Source organism: Sinocyclocheilus grahami, unplaced genomic scaffold, assembly GCF_001515645.1.
Source record: "Sinocyclocheilus grahami isolate Dianchi unplaced genomic scaffold, SAMN03320097.WGS_v1.1 scaffold543.1, whole genome shotgun sequence".
Taxonomy (NCBI): Eukaryota; Metazoa; Chordata; class Actinopteri; order Cypriniformes; family Cyprinidae; genus Sinocyclocheilus; species Sinocyclocheilus grahami.
The window spans coordinates 3,796-24,275 of NW_015505722.1; the positions used below are offsets into that span (position 1 = coordinate 3,796).

The 20,480-nt window shown below is 39.0% G+C and overlaps 2 protein-coding genes across 3 annotated transcripts in view; one reads left to right on the top strand and one right to left on the bottom strand.

The window, feature by feature from the left end:
* Positions 1-595: 595 nt before the first annotated feature.
* LOC107555674 (putative uncharacterized protein DDB_G0271982) overlaps positions 596-20,480 on the bottom strand; it is a 23,649-nt gene continuing 3,764 nt past the window's right edge. The window contains 5 exon segments of the mRNA XM_016238542.1: positions 596-610; positions 693-834; positions 906-1,006; positions 20,018-20,071; positions 20,399-20,473. Coding sequence (XP_016094028.1) covers positions 596-610; positions 693-834; positions 906-1,006; positions 20,018-20,071; positions 20,399-20,473 — 387 coding nt within the window.
* The window catches only part of LOC107555694 (WW domain-containing oxidoreductase-like), a 174,385-nt gene continuing 168,172 nt past the window's right edge, over positions 14,268-20,480 (top strand). The window contains exon 1 of one of the 2 annotated variants that reach the window (XM_016238562.1): positions 14,268-14,342. The gene's annotated coding sequence lies outside the window, so the exon portion shown is untranslated. The remainder of the gene's footprint in view (positions 14,343-20,480) is intronic. The other variant, XM_016238561.1, reaches the window with a different exon arrangement.

Here is a 20,480-nt window from a genome sequence, read left to right on the forward strand (position 1 = left end):
CATTTGCATGAGGCTCACCTCTGAAGGGCATAGCTGCCCATTAATATTGTGTCATGATGAATTATCACAAATAAAGCCCAACATATTGATTAATGATGGCTGCCGGCCGCTCCCCCTCTTCCCCCGTCTGAGGGGGAAAAAAAACATTGAGGAAAGATTGGGCCAACTCTTCTGAGGAAGAGAGTGCAGTGATGAGGTTTGATTGATAGAGAAAGATGTTGGGGTTTGGAGTCAGGAGCTTATGGGATACTGGAGGCCATGGGATATGATGGATATCAACATAGATTGCACCATCCTATCAATCATCTCTTATAGATGTATTTTATGTGTTAATATCTACATTCCTTATTAATTAACAAACTGCTATCTTCACATCCTCTTCTCAAGCTAGATTCAGCCAGAATCTAGTTGAGGACCAACAATATGGAAGCCTGTACAAGTTGATCCATGCATGAATCAAAGTGCTGTTCAGAAGCTCAGGTAATCATAAATTGTTCTTTCTACTGGCGATGAATAGCCACTGTCACCGAACAACAGCTTCCCCTTACGTCAGTGCCACCCTGTTCCATTAGTTTCCACCCTGCAGCCGTGCCCTTCAACTGGAGCAGCTCTAAAAGAAGAGGGGTGCCATAAGAATGGACTTCTGGCATCATGTGATAAGGTGCAGCTCTAAATCGCAGATTGCGCCTCACCTTAGGAGACTGCTGTGTTTCTGGTGCACAGTGTTGTCCTCTGAGGTCCAGGAAGAGCGTGGGTAGGGTACCACCCATGGCCCTCAAATCTCCACCAGCTTGGGATGCTTGACTCACTAAGGAAGCTACTGCACCTTGTGCCCTGAACCAGAAGGGGAGCATGTGTGACCACCATACTTTGCCATTTGTAAAGGTCCTCTCAGTTCTGCACACCCTCCATTCATCGGATTGACACTTAATTTTCCCCCAATTTTCATGCTGTCACATTTACGGTCTTTGCTCACCCCACTACAGCACAGGAGTGTTGATGAAACCTGTCAGAAAAGAATTTGATTGTTAATTAAATGATTTTGACCATCCCGAGAAAACCTTTGCGAAAAATGTTTTACTGACAGTGAATCAGGAGATATACTATAATTCTGATTGTTCTTGCAGTGCATACTTTGATCATATATTTTAATTGTAATATAGAAATGACTGTTATTTTTATGGTTTGGGTCACTTTCAGACTTTGTCAGTCTGCTCTGAGAGGCAGTGTTGCTTGCTGTTCTTTTTCAGAGAGAATGAGTGTGACAACAAGGGGTTGTGTGCCTTGTTTCTGCATGCTTGTGTGTCTATGAGTGTGTGTGGATGCCATGCCCATGATGAATGCAGCTCATTATTCCGTTATAGCCTGCCGGACTTCAGCAGAAGTGGAGAAATGCAGACCTGTCCTCACAGTATGTTGAGAGACGTGGAGTTCCTCTCATTAATGGTGTCCCACAAGGATCATAAAGCAACAGCTCAAAATGCAAAAAAGAGTCTTGGGAGGAGGAGTATATTCTAATGAAGGAAACATCTCCAAAGTCGTTTCGGATATTGGTATGGGCCAGGTGGAGGAGAGGGCCAGGGGAATAGGCAACTCCCTCTCATTTACAAAACTAAAATATTCCAGGTTACGAGCATAGGCCTCTCAAGTTCATTAAGCATGTAAAAGAGCATCTAATTTTGCAGGAAAACAAAGCCAGCAGTTTTTACAGAATTTGTAAGTGATGATTATAAAGTCTAACTCTGTGAGAGAAGAAGTCTCGGCAGTGGACAGGCATCAGTTATACAACCTGATTACACCACAAGGGGAACAAAGAGACCCTATCCCAAATGGGGCACTTGATGTCAGGCTGTAGGGTTGTCCCACTTTGACATTTTATGGTTCAAAAGAGTTATTACAGGTGCATCCTCAATGTTTGTTTGTGGGAAGCCTGGACTGGTGCTTGCTTCATGGTGGTCTACTACCAAACAGTCCATGCAACTTGTCATCTTGATGAGTCATAGCCAACCTGGTCTCATAAAAATACGTACCTCTGGGTACTTTTCTGCAACACTTTTTTTACGTACCTTACTGCACGTTTCGCCGCATTTTTAAAGAGAAATGTCCACTGAGTGGCGCTAAAACACGGGTTCAATACGTGAACCCTGTTACGTTTTTATTATGTTGATATAGGCACGTATTGCTTCAGGTATGTATTGCGGCGGTTCAGAATTCCAATATCCGGGTACTGTCGCTAAAAGCTAATGCTCTATCGTGTTGGAAATATGCCCCCTACACAAACGCAACCCTAAACCTACCCGATAGTGTTAACAAATGCAAAAATGATAAAAACGCATTTGTTGATGCAACCATGCCAGTTGAACTTCCTAATATGCAGATTTGAACTGTTTTGTCGAACCGTAGTTACACGGGATTCGAACCGGAGCTCCTCGCCTCACTGAGTGGCGCTAAAACACGGGTTCAATACGTGAACCCTGTTACGTTTTTATTATGTTGATATAGGCACGTATTGCTTCAGGTATGTATTGCGGCGGTTCAGAATTCAAATATCCGGGTACTGTCGCTAAAAGCTAATGCTCTATCGTGTTGGAAATATGCCCCCTACACAAACGCAACCCTAAACCTACCCGATAGTGTTAACAAATGCAAAAATGATAAAAACGCATTTGTTGATGCAACCATGCCAGTTGAACTTCCTAATATGCAGATTTGAACTGTTTTGTCGAACCGTAGTTACACGGGATTCGAACCGGAGCTCCTCGCCTCTTAAGTACATCTCCGTGAGCTACCGAACAAAACCTACCGTCTGTGAAAACCCATAGATATGAAGCTGGATATGTGTGATGCTAACATTGAAAAGCATCAGTTTTCAAATCTTCCTGCGTATTAAAATTGTTTTGAAGTCATAACATAATATTCTTCAAGTAACTGTGCAAAAATGATGCTTTATTAATCGAAACTCTGGTCATTTGTGAGAAAAGGAATAAAAGGTGTTGGAGTTTTACTGCCTCTAGTGTTCATTTCTTTTGGAAACTGCAGTGATATGTACTTATTAGTGGACTTTCTTTGTGTGTGTTTGCAAGTCCACAGTACTGTATGGCAGGGTTCCTGATTTCCAGCCCTACAGGAGCACTGCCCTGCAGAGTTTAGTTCCCTCCCTAATCAAAAACACTTAAGCAAGCTAATTAAGGTCTAGAGTTACTAGAAAATTACAGGTAGTTAAGTTTGATCAGGGTTTGAGCTGAAGTCTGCGGGGCAGTGGCCCACAAGTGCTGGATTTGTGGAACCGTGCTATAGGGTGTCCTGTTTGCCAAAGTTTTTTAAAAGGGTGCTCATAAGTGCCCTTTTGTGAAGCCTGAAGTGGTGTACGGTGGACTACTACCCAGCTTGCTATTGCGCTACTGGACACTTGTCTATTTGGGTACTCCATCACTCATAGGTCTGCACTGGTTTTATCCCCTGTCCATGGTGCTGAACTCTATATAGCTAGAGACTGTGAGAGTGATGCACTTTGGGAACCAAACTCACCTGCAGATTTTTTTTTGTTCTACAATGGAGTTTTTTTCAAATCTATACACCTTATATCACTGTGTCTTGCCTCCCTATATCTTCCTCCCGGCTGATCCCTCCATCCCTGCGCAGTCTCGGTTGGGAGAGGGCCCTAACCACCTCTTCATTCATCACTCAGCGTTTGAACCCTCTGCTTTTTGGGCAGAAAAAAGAGGTGCAGCACTTTTTTCCCTGTTCCTCCGTACTCCCGGTGCTCTTAACTGGTAGTCCGCGCTGGATGCAGCCAGCGGAATTAATTGCACCCCGTTACTGGAGATCAGCAAGTTTGTGCGATACGCATGCTGTTCAGCCATATGGCTGCCCACTAGGTGAAGAGTTTGATTAATGTTTCAGAGCCCTCCTTTTTTTGCAAGATTTTTTCCCTTCTTCCTACTAATATCTGATCCCTAACCATCACAAAGCCGCAGCTCTGTTTTCCAGCTCTTTTTGTTTATTCCTCTTTGACTCCCATTTGGCTTACGCATCGCACCTGCCACCTTATGTAATGAATAGCACAACTTTTTCATATTGCAGTCCCATGCCTTTTTTGCTTTTCTGTATGTTTTTATCTTTATGTAGAGTATTCTTTGAAGGTCTTTTATACAACTTTGTGCTCTCAAAGGAAAAAAAAGAAAGAAAGAAATGTTCACAATGGAACGCATACATTTCTTCATTTTTACACAGCTTAATGTGGTAATTTTATAGACTGAATCTGATCTTCATTTTTCCCATATTCCCTCGATTGTACATCTTTTAAAAGTCTCTTTGTTTTGTGTTTTTGTTGTTACTATTCAAAACCTTGTTTCTGATCACCACACTCTGTTTTTCACTCCCTAGAAACCTAAATTGTGTGCTTTTCTTTGACAAAACAACATTTGAGGGCATAAGCTAACAAGAATAATGCTGGAGATGCTTGTCCCAATGCCAACTTTTTGGACAAATATAAAAATATAGGATTGGGGATTTCGCCTTGGTTTTAATCACACGAGTATTCTCTGTCTCGTTTTCTCATTCTTCTCCTGTCTCTCTATCTAGGCCTCTCTCATTAAGTGTGGCTGAATGTGGCCCAGTAGGGCCTTTGCGAGAATGGGAGTTTGGGACGGCCTGCCCTCATGTGGCCCACAATCTCCTGAAGCCTCTTTCCCGGCACAGTAAATCTACCTGATTGTGTTGTGTACCCCAGCTCTGATGGGTGCGTTTCCAAGGTGGTGAAGTCTCCAAAGAGCCACTCTGAATTGCAAATGGTAGCCATAACTCAGGTGTAATGTAGATCTTAGCATGGATGGCCAGTCATTTCTCTCCATTTGGACCAGATGGGACATTCGCCCAATATCAAAGAGAGAGAGGAGGGTTTTATTGTGTCTGAACATTGTCGGCTATGTTTCTTTACTTCAGAGAACGTGGAAGACAATATGGAGAATGAAAGCAACAAAGAAGGATAGAAAGAGAGTCGATGAGTTCACAATGAAGGCGACAAAGGAAAAGCCACAAGAGTATCAAACTTTGCTGAACAACTTGAACATGTCCTTGACACGATGACATTAGGATATTCACTTAAGAAAAAGAAGAATTAACGTTAATTTTTCGGGAATCAGACTTGAATCATTCACTAATGAAATGAACAAAGGAGGAAAGAATGGGGGTGGCTGTTCCATGTGCATTGAATAGTTTGCAGATGCAAATTTAAATCCCTCCTATTATTTTAATAATGTGCATTTTACTGCATTGCATGGATCATTTATTTGCAAACCAAGTTGTTTTTTTAGAAGGGGGCTCAAGGGTAATTTCATGCTTTGAAGCATTTATACCTATAACTTAATGAGGAAATTGTGTGTTGTGTTGTTTCCTGCAGTACGCCATGAGAAATCGGTTGTTCTGCTCATCAAAGAAAGGTGTTTATTTTCCAATTGCTAGTCTTCATATTTCCCGTTGTATAGTTTGATTGCATTCATTCGATAGGTTATTCGTTTTTTTTTTTTTTTAAATCAGACATTTGTGGCGATCGTTCTCGTTTTCCTACAAGACCAGTCCCGGCCTTGGAGTCCGACCGGTCCGGCCAGTCAAACTTGATTTGCTTTATTATTACTCTGCTTGTCCTGAAATAGCAGGCAAGTGTTGATGAACTTCGGAGGGTAGTCTGTCTTCCCCGTGAGACACTGCAGATCATACGTAATGAGGTTACAGGTACGGCAGAGATGCGTGAGGGAAGATGTCCGATGTCCCTGCATCTCTCGTCGGCTCCTCCTGAAGAGCTCCTCTCCCGCCAAATCAAATTAGGCTGCATGGATTAAAGCAATAACACAATTTGTTTACAATGCATTGTTTATTTCCTGTCAAGCGGTGCTCCACTTTTCTGACCCCTGACCTGGTCATGGTTCACAAGCTAAATTTATTACATTGTTCTGTGAAGTTCATCATTACATGGGCACTGATGGTATTAAACATACATAGTTTGAATGCACAAGAGTCAAATGTGCTTCTCTATGTGCTTTCATTATTGGCCTGTTTTTAAACCACGTTATTATTCCAATTTATATTCAAAGAAAGAAGTCTAATGAATTGAACTTTATTTTCTGTTCTCACAAAATCGACTCCCACTTTATGTAGCTCTTTAAAATATTTTTTACTAAAAAGAAAACCGGAAAATAAAATGAAATAAAGCTGTAAATTATTATTAAATATATAAATAAATATTTATATAATATATAAAATGATTCTATTTAATACATATTTGCCGCCTCTGAAAATATTTATACTGAAACAAAGCATATTAATGTTTTACATTTTATTGGTTTCATTTTAAGTTTTTAAAATAAAAACAGTTTAATTAAAATGTAATTACAAAAAATGCCTTCATACTTCAAATATGCAGTTAATTTATCTTTGTTTTGGAATGTGTTTTTTTTAAATAATTGGACGAATAAAACAAAATGCGTCCATCTGTTTTTGATCTTGGATTCAATTACTGTAGTGTCTGTTTCATAAGAAAATACATCGTTTTTAATACACGTCATCTGAAGTGATGATCAAAGAGAATAAATACATAGAAAAATCTCTGGTGCTTTTAAAAATGTTTTGTCTGGATATTGAAATTATATATTAGATTGTTTTTAGAAAACTACACATAAAGGAAAATTACATGAAACCTGATTTGGAGCAATGCAATCATAAAGAGAACGGCGTATAAAAAGAAGAAACTCATTATATTTTTTTGTCTCTGGGAGCTCTCATTTTGCTGACATTAACAATATGAAGTTTTGCACAGCGTGGTGACATTTACTCTGAACAGACTTCATTTGGATCCAACACAGGCAATTGATACGTCCTTAAATCTCGGCCACCGTATCGGAGAGCGCAAAACTTGCAGAATTGCAAAATACACCTGGTGTAAATATGTAATTGCTGGGGTTTATTCCGAGCTCTCGGATATCGGGGAGCGATAGGTGTTGCATTAAGTTCTGGTTGTTAGGATACCAGGGAACACAGCAGATGTGTGGCTAAATTTTGCACCGTGTGCAGATCTGAGGAAAATTGGGAGTAAATCTCTCAATATCTGCTGTGATAAAGACACATTATTTCAATGTACTTCACTTCCTGATGCAAATCAAATTGTTCCCTGCAGGGCAGAGAGAGAGAGAGAGAGAGAGAGATGAGGTGGAGGACAGACAGGGGCTGAGATGATGATGAGGATGATGTGGGCGGAGTTCATAAGAGAAGACAGGAAGTTGTGAGGGGAGTGGATGAGTGTGATATGTTAATATCCAGTATTGATGTGATCTTGTATTTGAAATGAAACATGTTTGAAAATGGAATCATCTAGATGTTTTTCCCTTCTACGGCAAACAGTGCAAAACATCGTCACTCGATGAAACCTAACCTGTCACAAAAACACTGAGATCTGCCATTATTTTGTTTCAGGAATGGAGTTTTAGAATAAAAGCAAACTTTCTGCCTTCCCAGATAAATGTTTTATGGTAGATTTGAACTAAACTGAATTTTCTCAGTGCAATTCTTAAAAATAATTATAGACCAATTCGTCAGTAACTCATTTACATGCCTCTTTTATAGCCATTTTAGCCACATTTGGCTGTTTATTTTTGGCTCATGACATGTTTTTATGTACATTTGTGAGCGTTAGATGAAAGAAAAAAAATTATTGTATTTTTTGTAACCTTAAACTTTCTGGTCTCTTACTTTTTTCCACCTTATACATTCTCATTTACTTTTCTCTATTTTATGTTCTCTAATCACTTCGTCAAAGATAATATTATGCTGTTGTTTTATTCATGCACAATACTTTACCATTACATTTTTTTGCTCATTATACATAATTATTGTACATAATTATTTTATTATTCTTAAATTAAGCTAATAAGTTTGTTACTTGGCAATATATATTTCAACAATATACATTCAAAAGTTTGAAGTTGTTAAAATGTTAATATTTTTGAATGAAGCGTGTTCTGCTCACCAAGGCTGAATATATTTGACAAAAAAAGCACAGTAAAAACAGAAATAATGCGAAATATTTTTACAGTTTAAAGGGGTCATATGATGTTGCTAAAAAGAACATTATTTTGTAATGAAATGTTTATGCGGTTTAAAGTAAAAAAAAAAAAAAACATTATTTTCCACATACTGTACATTATTGTTTCTCCTCTATGCCCCGCCTTTTTGAAACACGTCGATTTTTACAAAGCTCATCGGTCTGAAAAAGCGAGGTGTGCTGTGATTGGCCAGCTATCCAGTGCATTGTGATTGGCCGAATACCTCAAGCATGAGACGGAAATGTTACGCCCCTCACCATACTGTGATGGCGTGTCCGGCCGGAGCGACGACACAAAAACATTAAAACTTTTTACGTGCCGCGTAAACATAAAACCCTTTCTGCATTTGTGATCAGAGAAATGACAAACAACAAGTGCTACTCCACACTGCCCAAAACTCGCGTTTGAATAATCAGTGGCAAATTATAAAAGAAAATGTTCTTACGTGAGTCAGAACTGCCGGCATTTTAGTCTAACGTTACTCTCCCAGGATCAGTAAACAGTTCTCCATAAAATGTGCCGGCGATCCACAGCACTAAGTTGAAGTATTCCCTCAGCGACCAGCACGGATCAGCTCCAGGCATGACGAAGCGGATATCGTCCTCTTTTGGAAGACCAAACAAAGTAGTTTCGCTTTCACAACGAAACACACAGCGACCTAGCGTGAGCGAAAGCCCCGGCTTCGCGTGGACCGAAGTCGGGCAAGATTGAGCTGAGGCGGCGGGGTCGAGAACGGCGGTCCCGGTGAAGGAGCCGCATCATATGACCCCTTTAAAAAACTGTTTTCTATGTGAATGTTTTAAATGTAATTTATTCCTGTGACCAAAGCTGAATTTTCAGCATCATTACTTCAGTCTTCAGCGTCACATGATCTTCAGAAATCATTCTAATATACTGTTTTGCTGCTTTTTCTGAAACTTTCATCTTAATATTGTTTTGGAAACTGTCATACCCCCCCCCCCCCCTTTTTTTCTCAGGAGTCTTTGTTTAATAGAAAGTTCAAAATATGAGCATTTATTTGTAATGGTAATTATTTATAATTATTTGGAATAATGTAAAAATCTTTGCTGTTACTGTTTTAGCACATCATAGCTGAATAAGATAATTAATTTCTTGGGAAAAAAACATCTTACTAACCCCAAACTTTCGAATTGTAGTGTGTATATACAACAATTGACAAAATATTTATTTAATTTATTAATAACTTTCCCTGGAGAGGCTGTTCCAGAAAAGGAGATTTGTCAGATTTAGTCAGCTGTTTTAGTTGACGTGCAACACACGTTTACAAAAGGACGGCACTTGAATTTAAGAGGCCTTAGTGACACGAGTTAAGAAAAGGAAAGTCATTTTAGCTTAAAATATTATGAAGACAAACGTTTTCCATTGTTCAATAATATGCATGAATGCATCATTCACAATAAGACCAGATTTCAAATACAGTGAAAATTTAAGTCAAAAATATAATAGAACAACGTTATAAAACATTACATGTTTTATGAACCCTTCTGGTTTTGAAACATTTTATTTACCTATATTTTCCCATTTCAGAGGTTTAGCAAGTTATTACACTTTGATGAAGGGTTATGAATACAATTTGTTCACATCAATAAGACATGCATGTGTTTTAAAAAACAGGGGCGATTGCGATTAAGCAGATTTGTTCAGAAACGCACACTTTAGTCAGTGTTTCACAGAACGTCCCGTTCTCGTCCGCTCTCTTCCCATTGAGCTCACGCATGCGTGCTCATCTCTTGTGTTTCTCAGCTGGAAAATCATTCTGTGTCCTTCCATATCCTCCTTCATATCTCCAACTGTTTGATTTGCAACTTGATTCCGGGAGAGAAAGGGAGAGAGAGAGCAAACCTGTAGATTACAGAGAGAAGGACCCAAAGCCCTGTCAGATACAGAAGAAATCAATTTAATATAGACTTAACTTGAGGAAATTGCATATTCTCTGGCGATGTGCTGAGCCGACACTTTCCAGCGGCCCTCGAGAGGGGCCGCCTCTTTATTAATTGGCGCGTGCGAATGAAAGGGTCTCGGCTCGCACTCTTTTCTCTGTTGTCTGCGCGCGACTGTGTTTCAGGAGGATCGGAGGAAGAGAGGGAGCAGGGTTGTGTACGTGGAGTAATTAGCCACCTCCAGAAGGCCTGAAAGCGAGGCAGCCAGGTGGAGCAGAGATTGGAGGGTATTTATGAAGGAATGTCATAATCGTGACAGGATGATGTATGGAGCGGCAACGCTGGCCATTTTTCTCTCCTCTCCTTCTTTAAAAAAAAATATATGATAAAATACAGTCTTAAAAGTTGATGACCAATTTTGTGTGGTCAGGTCACGGCAAGGTCACTGAAATTTCCCGCCGTTTCTCTTTCTTTGAGGAAGAAGGAGAGCGAGGGAGAGGGAAAAAAGACTTGCGCTCATCAAAGGCAAATAATAATGGAGCAGGTAAGATGAGGTGCTCAAAGTCACCCGTCTAATTGCTTTTAAAAGGTGCCCTTTTCAGATCAGGACTTCTGTGTAACGCTACGCGCACACGCTCACTCTTTTCCGCTCGTTTTCTCCGTTTTGTATTCATAACCTTAGTCGGTCTCACATATCGTTTTATTTTTCGACTTTTTCTACTTGATCTTATTAGCTTGACGAAACACAATGTTTTTAATACTGTCATAGTTATAAATTTTTTTTGCAGATTTTAATTCTGGTTAGCTGATATAATTATTATTATTATTTTTTAATTTATTAAAAAAAACTATTCTCATTGACCCCACATTTTCAGTTGGCAAAGCGGTGGATATGCAGTTATTATCATTTTAATATATATATATATATATTATTCAATATATATTATTACATTTTAAAAGGACCGTTTTCTATGTGAAGATATTGTAAAATGTAATTTATTGCTGTGATCAGATCCTTTAGAAATCATTGCTGATTTGCTGCTCAAGAAACATTTCTGATTATTATCCATAACGAAAACATATATGTTGGTGGACGTCATGACAGAATAAAAATAAAATGGTATTTTTATTATCATTTTTTTTGTGTAGCAATGTAAATGTCTGTCACTTTTGATCAATTTATTGGAATTTTTTTTTTTTGAATTCGTAAAACAGGTTCACAAAATGGTTTGATTCATTAGGGGTTAATTCCTCATCAGTTTTCCTTTACTGTGGTAAATTCAATGTAAAGTACAGCCTCTTATGGACTAATGCATTAAATATGCTACATTCCTAAAAATAAAGTTTCTTTATTGGCATCTGTGGAAGAATCTTTAACATCCATTGAGCATTTCCACTGAACAAAAGGTTGTTTTACAGTAGAAAATTAGTATATATCATTTTAATATTTTTTGCTCAAAAGCCGAAATAGTTCTTGCAAGAACTTTTCACTGAAATGTTCTTTAGGGAACTAAAAATGGATCTTGTTTCGTCATTGCTGTGAAAACCCCCTTTTGGAAGCTTTATATTTACCAGTGTAATGTCGAGTCTTGTATCCACCTCGTAATCAAGCTCTTAACTGTATGTTAATTACTTTGTGTCTGAGAAAGAAACTACATCCTGTTCACATTAGAGTGAATGGCCACTTAATTAGCACTACTTCCTCTATAGGCAGGAAACGGATGGAGTAACAGCCCATCCATTAGGTGAAATGATTTTAAGGCATTTCCCAAACTGATGAGAATGTGTAATCAACAACGGCATAGCGAAGAGCTTTCCTGTCATAGATCAATTACCCAGAGTTCCCATGCGTGCTTTAGACACTGTCAGCCTGCATAGCCACGTTTCTTTATACACGCTCGTGATGCAGGTTCAAGTCTGATTTGCAACGATTTCCAATCATATTTGAGCAAATACATTTTCTTTGCTGCGTACAACAGCAATCACCTGCTTAATCTTTATTAATAGTTCCCACATTTTGGAATAATTGTACAGTCATTAAAACTATGAAATAACATAAATGGATTATGCAGATTATGAAGTGACCAACAAATGAAAAGAATATTTAAGATTATTTTTTGTCTAGATTTGCACAGTCTAATCATATAATAATAATAATAATAATAATAATAATGTATTGTTTTTATTAATATTAAGTATATCATTATTTATATAATGTAATGTAATATACTATAGCATAATATATAATATATAATTAATATAATTCATACTCTAAAAAAATATATTTTTCTTCTCGTCAGAGACAAAATGTTAAAAATTAAACAAGAATAAAATATCCATAAAAAAAATAATGTAGCTTACTAATTGGGAAAAGCTAAAAAACAAGCCTTTTCCCACGATGAATTAATGCTGCCTATGTTTCCAGCTGCAGCGTCTCAGAGCTCTTTGGTCTGTCACCTGCTCCGCTCTGTTTGCACACTCAGCGTTAAACACTAAAGTTCGCCAGAGAAAGCTCATCTCTCTGCTCTTTCCGTGCCCTTGAAGAGATGTGCGCATGTCGGACTTTCTCATAAAATTCTTGAACAATTTCGTCCATATATGCTCTCTCCCTCTATTTCTCTAGTCCTTTTTTTTCCCTCTGAAACCCGGCCATCTGTCTAATTGTTCACCTCCATTGCTTTAATGCTTTTACATGCCTTCTCCCTCCTCTTTCCAGGCAATAAACTTTATTTTCTTCACGAGACTTTAATCTGCACAGGAAAGCAGGCATCCAGGTTGTGCACTTCTTTTTGGACCATCCCCAGTCTTTCCGTTCCTCTTTTCTTTCTATGATCTATGAGTTGTGCAGTTACTTAACGTTCAAGTGATATAGAGTGATCAGAATATATAGTTATACAAAGAATATATTTATGGTTAAAAAAATAAATTTTATTTTATATTATAAAATACATTACATAATAAATGTAATACTTGAATTAATCACATTTTATCAGGATCATTATCGTTAACTAAAACCATAAACCATTAAAAATCATAAGCATGTTTTATGTACTAAAATAACTACTGCTAAAACTGAAATAAAAATTAAGTAAAAACTATGTAGAAATCTAAAAATTAATTGCAAGAAAATGACTAAAACATTAACTAAAATTAAAATAAGAGATGGAAATGCAAAAAAAAAAAAATATATATATACAGTATATAATAGTTTTTAAAATAGCACGGGCGTGTGTGTTTGTGTGTATAAAATGTTTATATAGTTATATATTTGGTGACAGTCTTTACCACATTAGAAGTGATGAAATGGTAAATTCTGTGTCATGCATAGCAAGAAAAATGAGTGATTCACTGCTGATGGTAATATCTCAGGCCATTGAAACCATCTACTTTTCATTTGCATGATTTGTTCAGCACAAACATGTTTGTGGGTGGATTGTACCCATATGTTCTGTCTGTGTCTTTATAGCACCTGATTACCATCATGCCATGTCACATGACTGAAGAATGGATCCATTCCATTCCTAATGAAAAAACATATTTGTCTCTATGACCGTTCACTCCGGGGACCCCCACTGCTGCTTCAAATTTAGTCCTTCCTAGTCTCACATCCCGTCTCCCTGGCTTTCTTCTCATCCAGTACGTGATAAATCTGTGCGCGCTCCAGTGGGGCAACACAGGCTGAGGAATAACCATCCAGAGCGCTTGTGCCGGCACTTTAAAAAATAAACCTGTTTGTTGCATCTCCATCATACATTTATCCGTAACCACATCTTTAAAAAGTGAAAGCCCTACCTTTTGAAAGCGTTCTTGCCTTATTGCTCACAAAATCATCCACAGGTGTGCTCATTGCACAGAGGGGCCCTCATAGTCCTTCCCTAGTATGTGCCGAGGACCTCAGATTCTTTTGGAAATCTATCTTGGTTCACTGTAGCCTTGAGAGTTTGAAAGCCCTAGATCTCGAGGCACTGGTCCCACTGGCTTTCCAAAATTGCAAGTTCAAGTCTGATTGGCTGACTGGCTTCTAAACAATTTCTGGGAATCGAGGAGTGCAGGGTTTTATCGCCCCTCTGTGAAATGTCCTCTACAATAAGTCATGAAAGGCAGTGGTTCCTAACCACGTTCCTGGAGCTACATTTTGCATGTCGTCTTAATCAGACACACCTGATTCAGGTCATCAACTCATTAGTAGAGAATCAAAGACCTAAAATGAGTTTGTCAGACAAATGAGGCAGTTTGTTACCTTACATCAGTTGTATTAGGATCACTAATTTAAGTTACCAAACTGCTATAAAAATCGCTTCAGGGGGGAACTTCTGCATGTGCTTGATTCTACAAAGTTTGCAAGGTTTGTGGTTTAATATCTTTAAGAAAATGTCTTAAAAGAGTTTGTTTGAAGCATGTAGAAGCTTGTGAACTGAAACATCCTTGAGCATCACTAGGTGCGTTTCCATTACAGAATTGCGCAAAACTTTGGCGATATTTTCTGAATGTCGATAAAAAAGTATTGCGAAATGGCGGCGTTTCCATTAACCAATGTTATGCGGCTAAAACGTAAACTTTTGCCTCTCGCGATAAGTCATGGCAACGGATTTTGGTGGGATTTTGGCTATATTTATTCAAAGGAGGCTTATGCGTGTATCTTTACAGAAGCAGCAAAGAGAGCCGCTTCAGAAATGTGCGTGGCGTGAATAAACCATAGACTGTGTAAAAAAATTAACACAAGCATTGAGTGGCCGCAATCAGCTTCAGTGACCGTATCAGAGCCACACTGCACCGCAGACGTGTGCAGTGTAAATTGTCTTAGTATTAATAGTAGGGAAAGCCCCTTATACTGGAGCGCGGCCACTTATGAAGTGTTTCTTGGAGGTTATAGTACATTTGAAGAATGATCATATGACTTTTTACATATACCATGTGACCTGTAAATGCGAAAAAGCCGTTTCCATTGCAGTTTTGCAAATTAATCCTTTTGTGCATTGCCTGAAAAACCACCTCATGCGAGTGTAAAAACTTTTTTGCGATTATATGGCTGTTTTTGCGAAATTGACGCATTTCCATTTAGGCATATTTTCAATTCGCAATTTCAATTTGCGCAATTTGAAGGGTAATGGAAACGCGCCTTCTGTCTTTTCAGCTTTTTCAACATTATCTCGATTAAATAACTGGTAGTTAATCCTTTTGGATGCGCATAATTTCTGACCACAAGACTTTTTCGTTAATTTCTTTGGTGTTTTCTTTACAATCTTTAGTTGAGATTGTTGATTGCGTTATTTGAATGAGCTACCACTTCTCTGCTACCAATTGAAATTGGTGAATTTAACATTTTGATTTCAGTTGGTAAAATGCCATGTAAACACTTCAGTTCAACTCAAATTATACCAGTCCATTTTTTTTGCGAAACCTAAATAATCAAATTGTAGCTTGAATTTGTCCAGTGTGTGTACACGTTAATCAGACTACAGTAGTTTGCATTATGCTATTGCTCCAAAAGACAGATGATGCATATTGTGCACTTATTTTATGCATTGGGTCATGTATATTTAAATAGACAGATGAAGACTGTAACTTCACTACACAAAAACCTGCTGTCAGTGCTGTAGATAGTACTCCAGACCGGACTCCATCTCAAGACTGAGTCTAGACCATGCTCCAAAAGACAGAGGTGATGCATATTGTGCACTTCAAATATTTTATGCATTGGGTCATGTATATTTAAATAGACAGATGAAGACTGTAACTTCACTACACAAAAACCTGCTGTCAGTGCTGTAGATAGTACTCCAGACCGGACTCCATCTCAAGACTGAGTCTAGACCATATTGACATGGTCTTGGTCCTGTCATGGCATTTTAAATCGAAAACCGCAACAACGTGTTGTGGTCTGTGCCGACTGTTCTATTGTGTTTCTGGACTGGAAAACACTGCGCTGCGGATGTGAAACCAGACTTCATTCATCCGTCCTCAGGTCTCGGTCTTGTCTCGGACTCGACCCTTCTGTTCTCCATCTTCATTTGGACTCAACCATCTTCTGGTCTTGGTCTTGATTCGGACTTAACCCTTTTTTGGTTTTGTCTTGATTCAGACTCAACCATCTTCTGTTCTCCATCTTGATTTGGACTCGACCCTCTTCTGGTTTTGTCTTGATCCAGACTCTACCCTCTTCTGTTCACCATCTTGATCCAGAATCTACCCTCTTCTGTTCTCCATCTTGATTCAGACTCGACCCTCTTCTGTTCACCATCTTGATTCAGACTCTACCCTCTTCTGTTCACCATCTTGATCCAGACTCTACCCTCTCTTGATTCAGGCTCGACCCTCTTCTGTGCCCCATCTTGATTCAGGCTCGACCCTCTTCTGTTCACCATCTTGATTCAGACTCGACCCTCTTCTGTTCTCCATCTTGATTCAGACTCGACCCTCTTCTGGTCTCCATCTTGATTCAGACTCGACCCTCTTCTGGTCTCCATCTTGATTCAGACTCGACCCTCTTCTGGTCTCCATCTTGATTCAGACTCGACCCTCTTCTGGTCTCCATCTTGATTCAGACTCGACCCTCTTCTGGTCTCCATCTTGATTCAGACTCGACCCTCTTCTGGTCTCAATCTTGATTCAGACTCGACCCTCTTCTGGTCTCAATCTTGATTCAGACTCGACCCTCTTCTGGTCTCAATCTTGATTCAGACTCGACCCTCTTCTGGTCTCAATCTTGATTCAGACTCGACCCTCTTCTGGTCTCAATCTTGATTCAGACTCGACCCTCTTCTGGTCTCAGTCTTGATTCAGACTCGACCCTCTTCTGGTCTCAGTCTTGATTCAGACTCGACCCTCTTCTGGTCTCCGTCTTGATTCAGACTTGACCCTCTTGTCTCCGTCTTGATTCAGACTCGACCCTCTTCTGGTCTCAGTCTTGATTCAGACTCGACCCTCTTCTGTTCTCCATCTTGATTTAGACTCGACCCTCTTCTGGTCTCCGTCTTGATTCAGACTTGACCCTCTTGTCTCCGTCTTGATTCAGACTCGACCCTCTTCTGGTCTCAGTCTTGATTCAGACTCGACCCTCTTCTGGTCTCAGTCTTGATTCAGACTCGACCCTCTTCTGGTCTCAGTCTTGATTCAGACTCGACCCTCTTCTGTTCTCCATCTTGATTTAGACTTGACCCTCTTGTCTCTGTCTTGGTTCAGACTCGACCCTATTCTTTTCTCTGTCTGGATTTGGACTCAACCCTCTTCTGTTCTCCATCTTGATTTAGACTCGACCCTCTTGTCTCTGTCTTGATTCAGACTCGACCCTCTTCTGGTCTCCGTCTTGATTCAGACTCGACCCTCTTCTGGTCTCCGTCTTGATTCAGGCTCGACCCTCTTGTCTTCTTTCATGCTCCCCCCTCTTCTGGTCTCCGTCTTGATTCAGACTCGACCCTCTTCTGGTCTCCGTCTTGATTCAGGCTCGACCCTCTTCTGGTCTCCTTCTTGATTCAGGCTCGACCCGCTTCTGTTCTCCGTCTTGATTCAGACTCGACCCTCTTCTTTTCTCCGTCTGGATTTGGACTCAACCCTCTTCTGTTCTCCGTCTTGATTCGGACTCGACCCTCTTCTGGTCTCCATCTTGATTTGGACTCGACCCTATTCTGGTTTTGTCTTGATTTGGACTCGACCCTATTCTGGTTTTGTCTTGATTCAGACTCAACCCTCTTCTGGTCTCGGTCTTGATTTGAACATGATGCTCTTCTGGCCTCGGTCTTGGTTCAGACTTGACTGTCTTCTGGCCTCGGTCTTAACTTGAACTAAATATACTCGGGTCTCGAATGAGCTGATTTCGACTACAACACTGCCCACTGTTGCTCAGTTATAATGAAACATTTTAATATACTTGATATCAGATTCTGTTCTGTCTGTCTGTTATTCTTTTGTCATTCTGTCCTTCCGTCTGTCCGTCTATCTGTCGATCTATCTTTTGTTCTGTCTGTCGTTCTGTCCGTCTGTCTGTCATTCTGAATGTCTGTCAATTCTGTCTGACCATCCGTCCATCTGTCTGGATATCTGTTCTATTGTTCTGTCCGTCTGTCCTTCCGTCCTTTTGTCTGAGTATCTATCTATCTTTCGTTCGTTCTTTCTTTAGTCCATCCATCTGTCTGTCTATCGTTCTTTCTATGTCGTTCGTTCATTCATCTTTCTTTCTTTCTTTTCTTTCTGTCTTTCTGTCTTTCTTTCTGTCTGTCTGTCAGTCTGTCTGTTCGTTCTGTCGTTCTTTCTGTCTTTCTGTCTTTGTCGTTCTTTCTGTCGTTCTTTCTGTCGTTCTTTCTGTCGTTCTGTCGTTCTTTCTTTCTGTCTTTGTCGTTCTTTCTGTCTTTCTGTCGTTCTTTGTCGTTCTTACTGTCTTTCTGTCATTCTTTCTTTGTCGTTCTTACATTCTGTCGTTCTTTCTTTCTTTCTGTCGTTCTTTCTGTCGTTCTTTGTCGTTCTTTCTTTCTTTCTGTCATTCTATCGTTCTTTTTCTTTCTTTCTGTCGTTCTGTCTTTCTTTCTGTCGTTCTGTCGATCTGTCTTTCTGTTCTTTCTCTTTTTTTCTGTCGTTCGTTCGTTCGTTCTTTGTCGTTCTGTCTTTCTGTCGTTCTTTCTTTCTGTCGTTCTTTGTCGTTCTGTCTTTCTTTGTCTTTCTGTCATTCTTTCTTTCTGTCGTTCTTTCTTTCTTTCTGTCGTTCCGTCGTTCTGTTTGTCGTTCTGTCTTTCTTTCTGTCGTTCTGTTGTTCTTTCTTTCTTTCTTTCTGTCGTTCTTTCTTTCTGTCGTTCTTTCTTTCTGTCGTTCTTTGTCGTTCTGTCTTTCTTTGTCTTTCTGTCATTCTTTCTTTCTGTCGTTCTTTCTTTCTTTCTGTCGTTCCGTCGTTCTGTTTGTCGTTCTGTCTTTCTTTCTGTCGTTCTGTTGTTCTTTCTTTCTTTCTTTCTGTCGTTCTTTCTTTCTGTCGTTCTTTCTTTCTGTCGTTCTTTGTCGTTCTGTCTTTCTTTGTCTTTCTGTCATTCTTTCTTTCTGTCGTTCTTTCTTTCTTTCTGTCGTTCTGTCGTTCCGTCGTTCTGTTTGTCGTTCTGTCTTTCTTTCTTTCTTTCTTTCTGTCGTTCTTTCTTTCTTTCTGTTGTTCTGTCTTTCTTTCTTTCTTTCTTTCTTTCTTTCTTTCTGTCGTTCTGTCTTTCTGTTGTTTCTTTCTTTCATTCTGTTTGTCGTTCTTTCTTTCTTTTTCTTTCTTTCTTTGTCCTTTCTGTCTTTCTTTCTTTCTTTCTTTCTTTCTTTCTTTCTTTCTTTCTTTCTGTCTTTCTTTCTTTCTTTCTTTCTTTCTTTCTTTCTTTCTTTCTTTCTTTCTTTCTTTCTTTCTTTCTTTCTTTCTTTCTTTCTTTCTTTGTCCTTTCTGTCTTTCTTTCTTTCTGTCCTTTCTGTCTTTCTTTCTTTCTTTCTTTCTTTCTTTCTTTCTTTCTTTCTTTCTGTCGTTCTTTCTTTCGTTCTGTCGTTCTTTTTGTCGTTCTTTCTGTCATTGTCGTTCTTTTTGTCGTTCTTTCTGTCATTGTCGTTCTTTTTGTCGTTCTTTCTGTCATTGTCGTTCTTTCTTTCTTTCTGTCATTCTGTCTTTCTTTCTTTCTTTCTGTCGTTCGTTCTTTCTTTCTTTCTGTCGTTCGTTCTTTCTTTCTTTGTCTTTCTGTCGTTCTGTCTGTTGTTGTTTCTTTCTTTCGTTCTGTCGTTCTTTCTTTGTCGTTCTGTCTTTCTGTTGTTGTTTCTTTCTTTCGTTCTGTTTGTCGTTCTGTCTTTCTGTCGTTCTTTCTTTCTTTCTTTCTGTCTTTCTTTCTTTCTTTCTGTCGTTCTGTCTTTCTTTTTTTCTGTCGTTCTGTCTTTCTGTTGTTTCTTTCTTTCTTTCTGTCCTTCTTTCTTTCTGTCTTTCTTTTTCTTTTTCTGTCGTTCTTTTTGTCGTTCTTTCTGTCGTTCTGTCTTTTTCTTTCTGTCATTCGTTCTTTGTCTTTCTGTCGTTCTTTCTTTCTGTCGTTCTTTCTTTCTGTCATTCGTTCTTTCTGTCGTTCGTTCTTTCTTTTTGTCGTTCTGTCTGTCGTTCTGTCTTTCTTTCTTTCTTTCTTTCTGTCGTTCTTTCTGTCGTTCTTTCTTTCTTTCTTTCTTTCTTTCTTTCTGTCGTTCTTTCTGTCGTTCTTTGTCATTCTTTCTTTCTGTCGTTCTTTCTTTGTCGTTCTTTCTTTTTATTTTTCTGTCTTTCTGTCGTTCTTTCTTTCTGTCGTTCGTTCTTTTTCTTTGTCGTTCTGTCGTTCTGTCTTTCTGTCGTTCTGTCTTTCTGTCGTTCGTTCTGTCTTTCTGTCGTTCGTTCTTTCTTTCTGTCGTTCGTTCTTTCTTTTTGTCGTTCTTTTTGTTGTTCTGTCTTTCTGTCTGTTGTTCTGTCTTTCTGTCATTCTTTCTTTCTGTCGTTCTTTCTTTCTGTCGTTCTTTCTTTTTCTTTTTC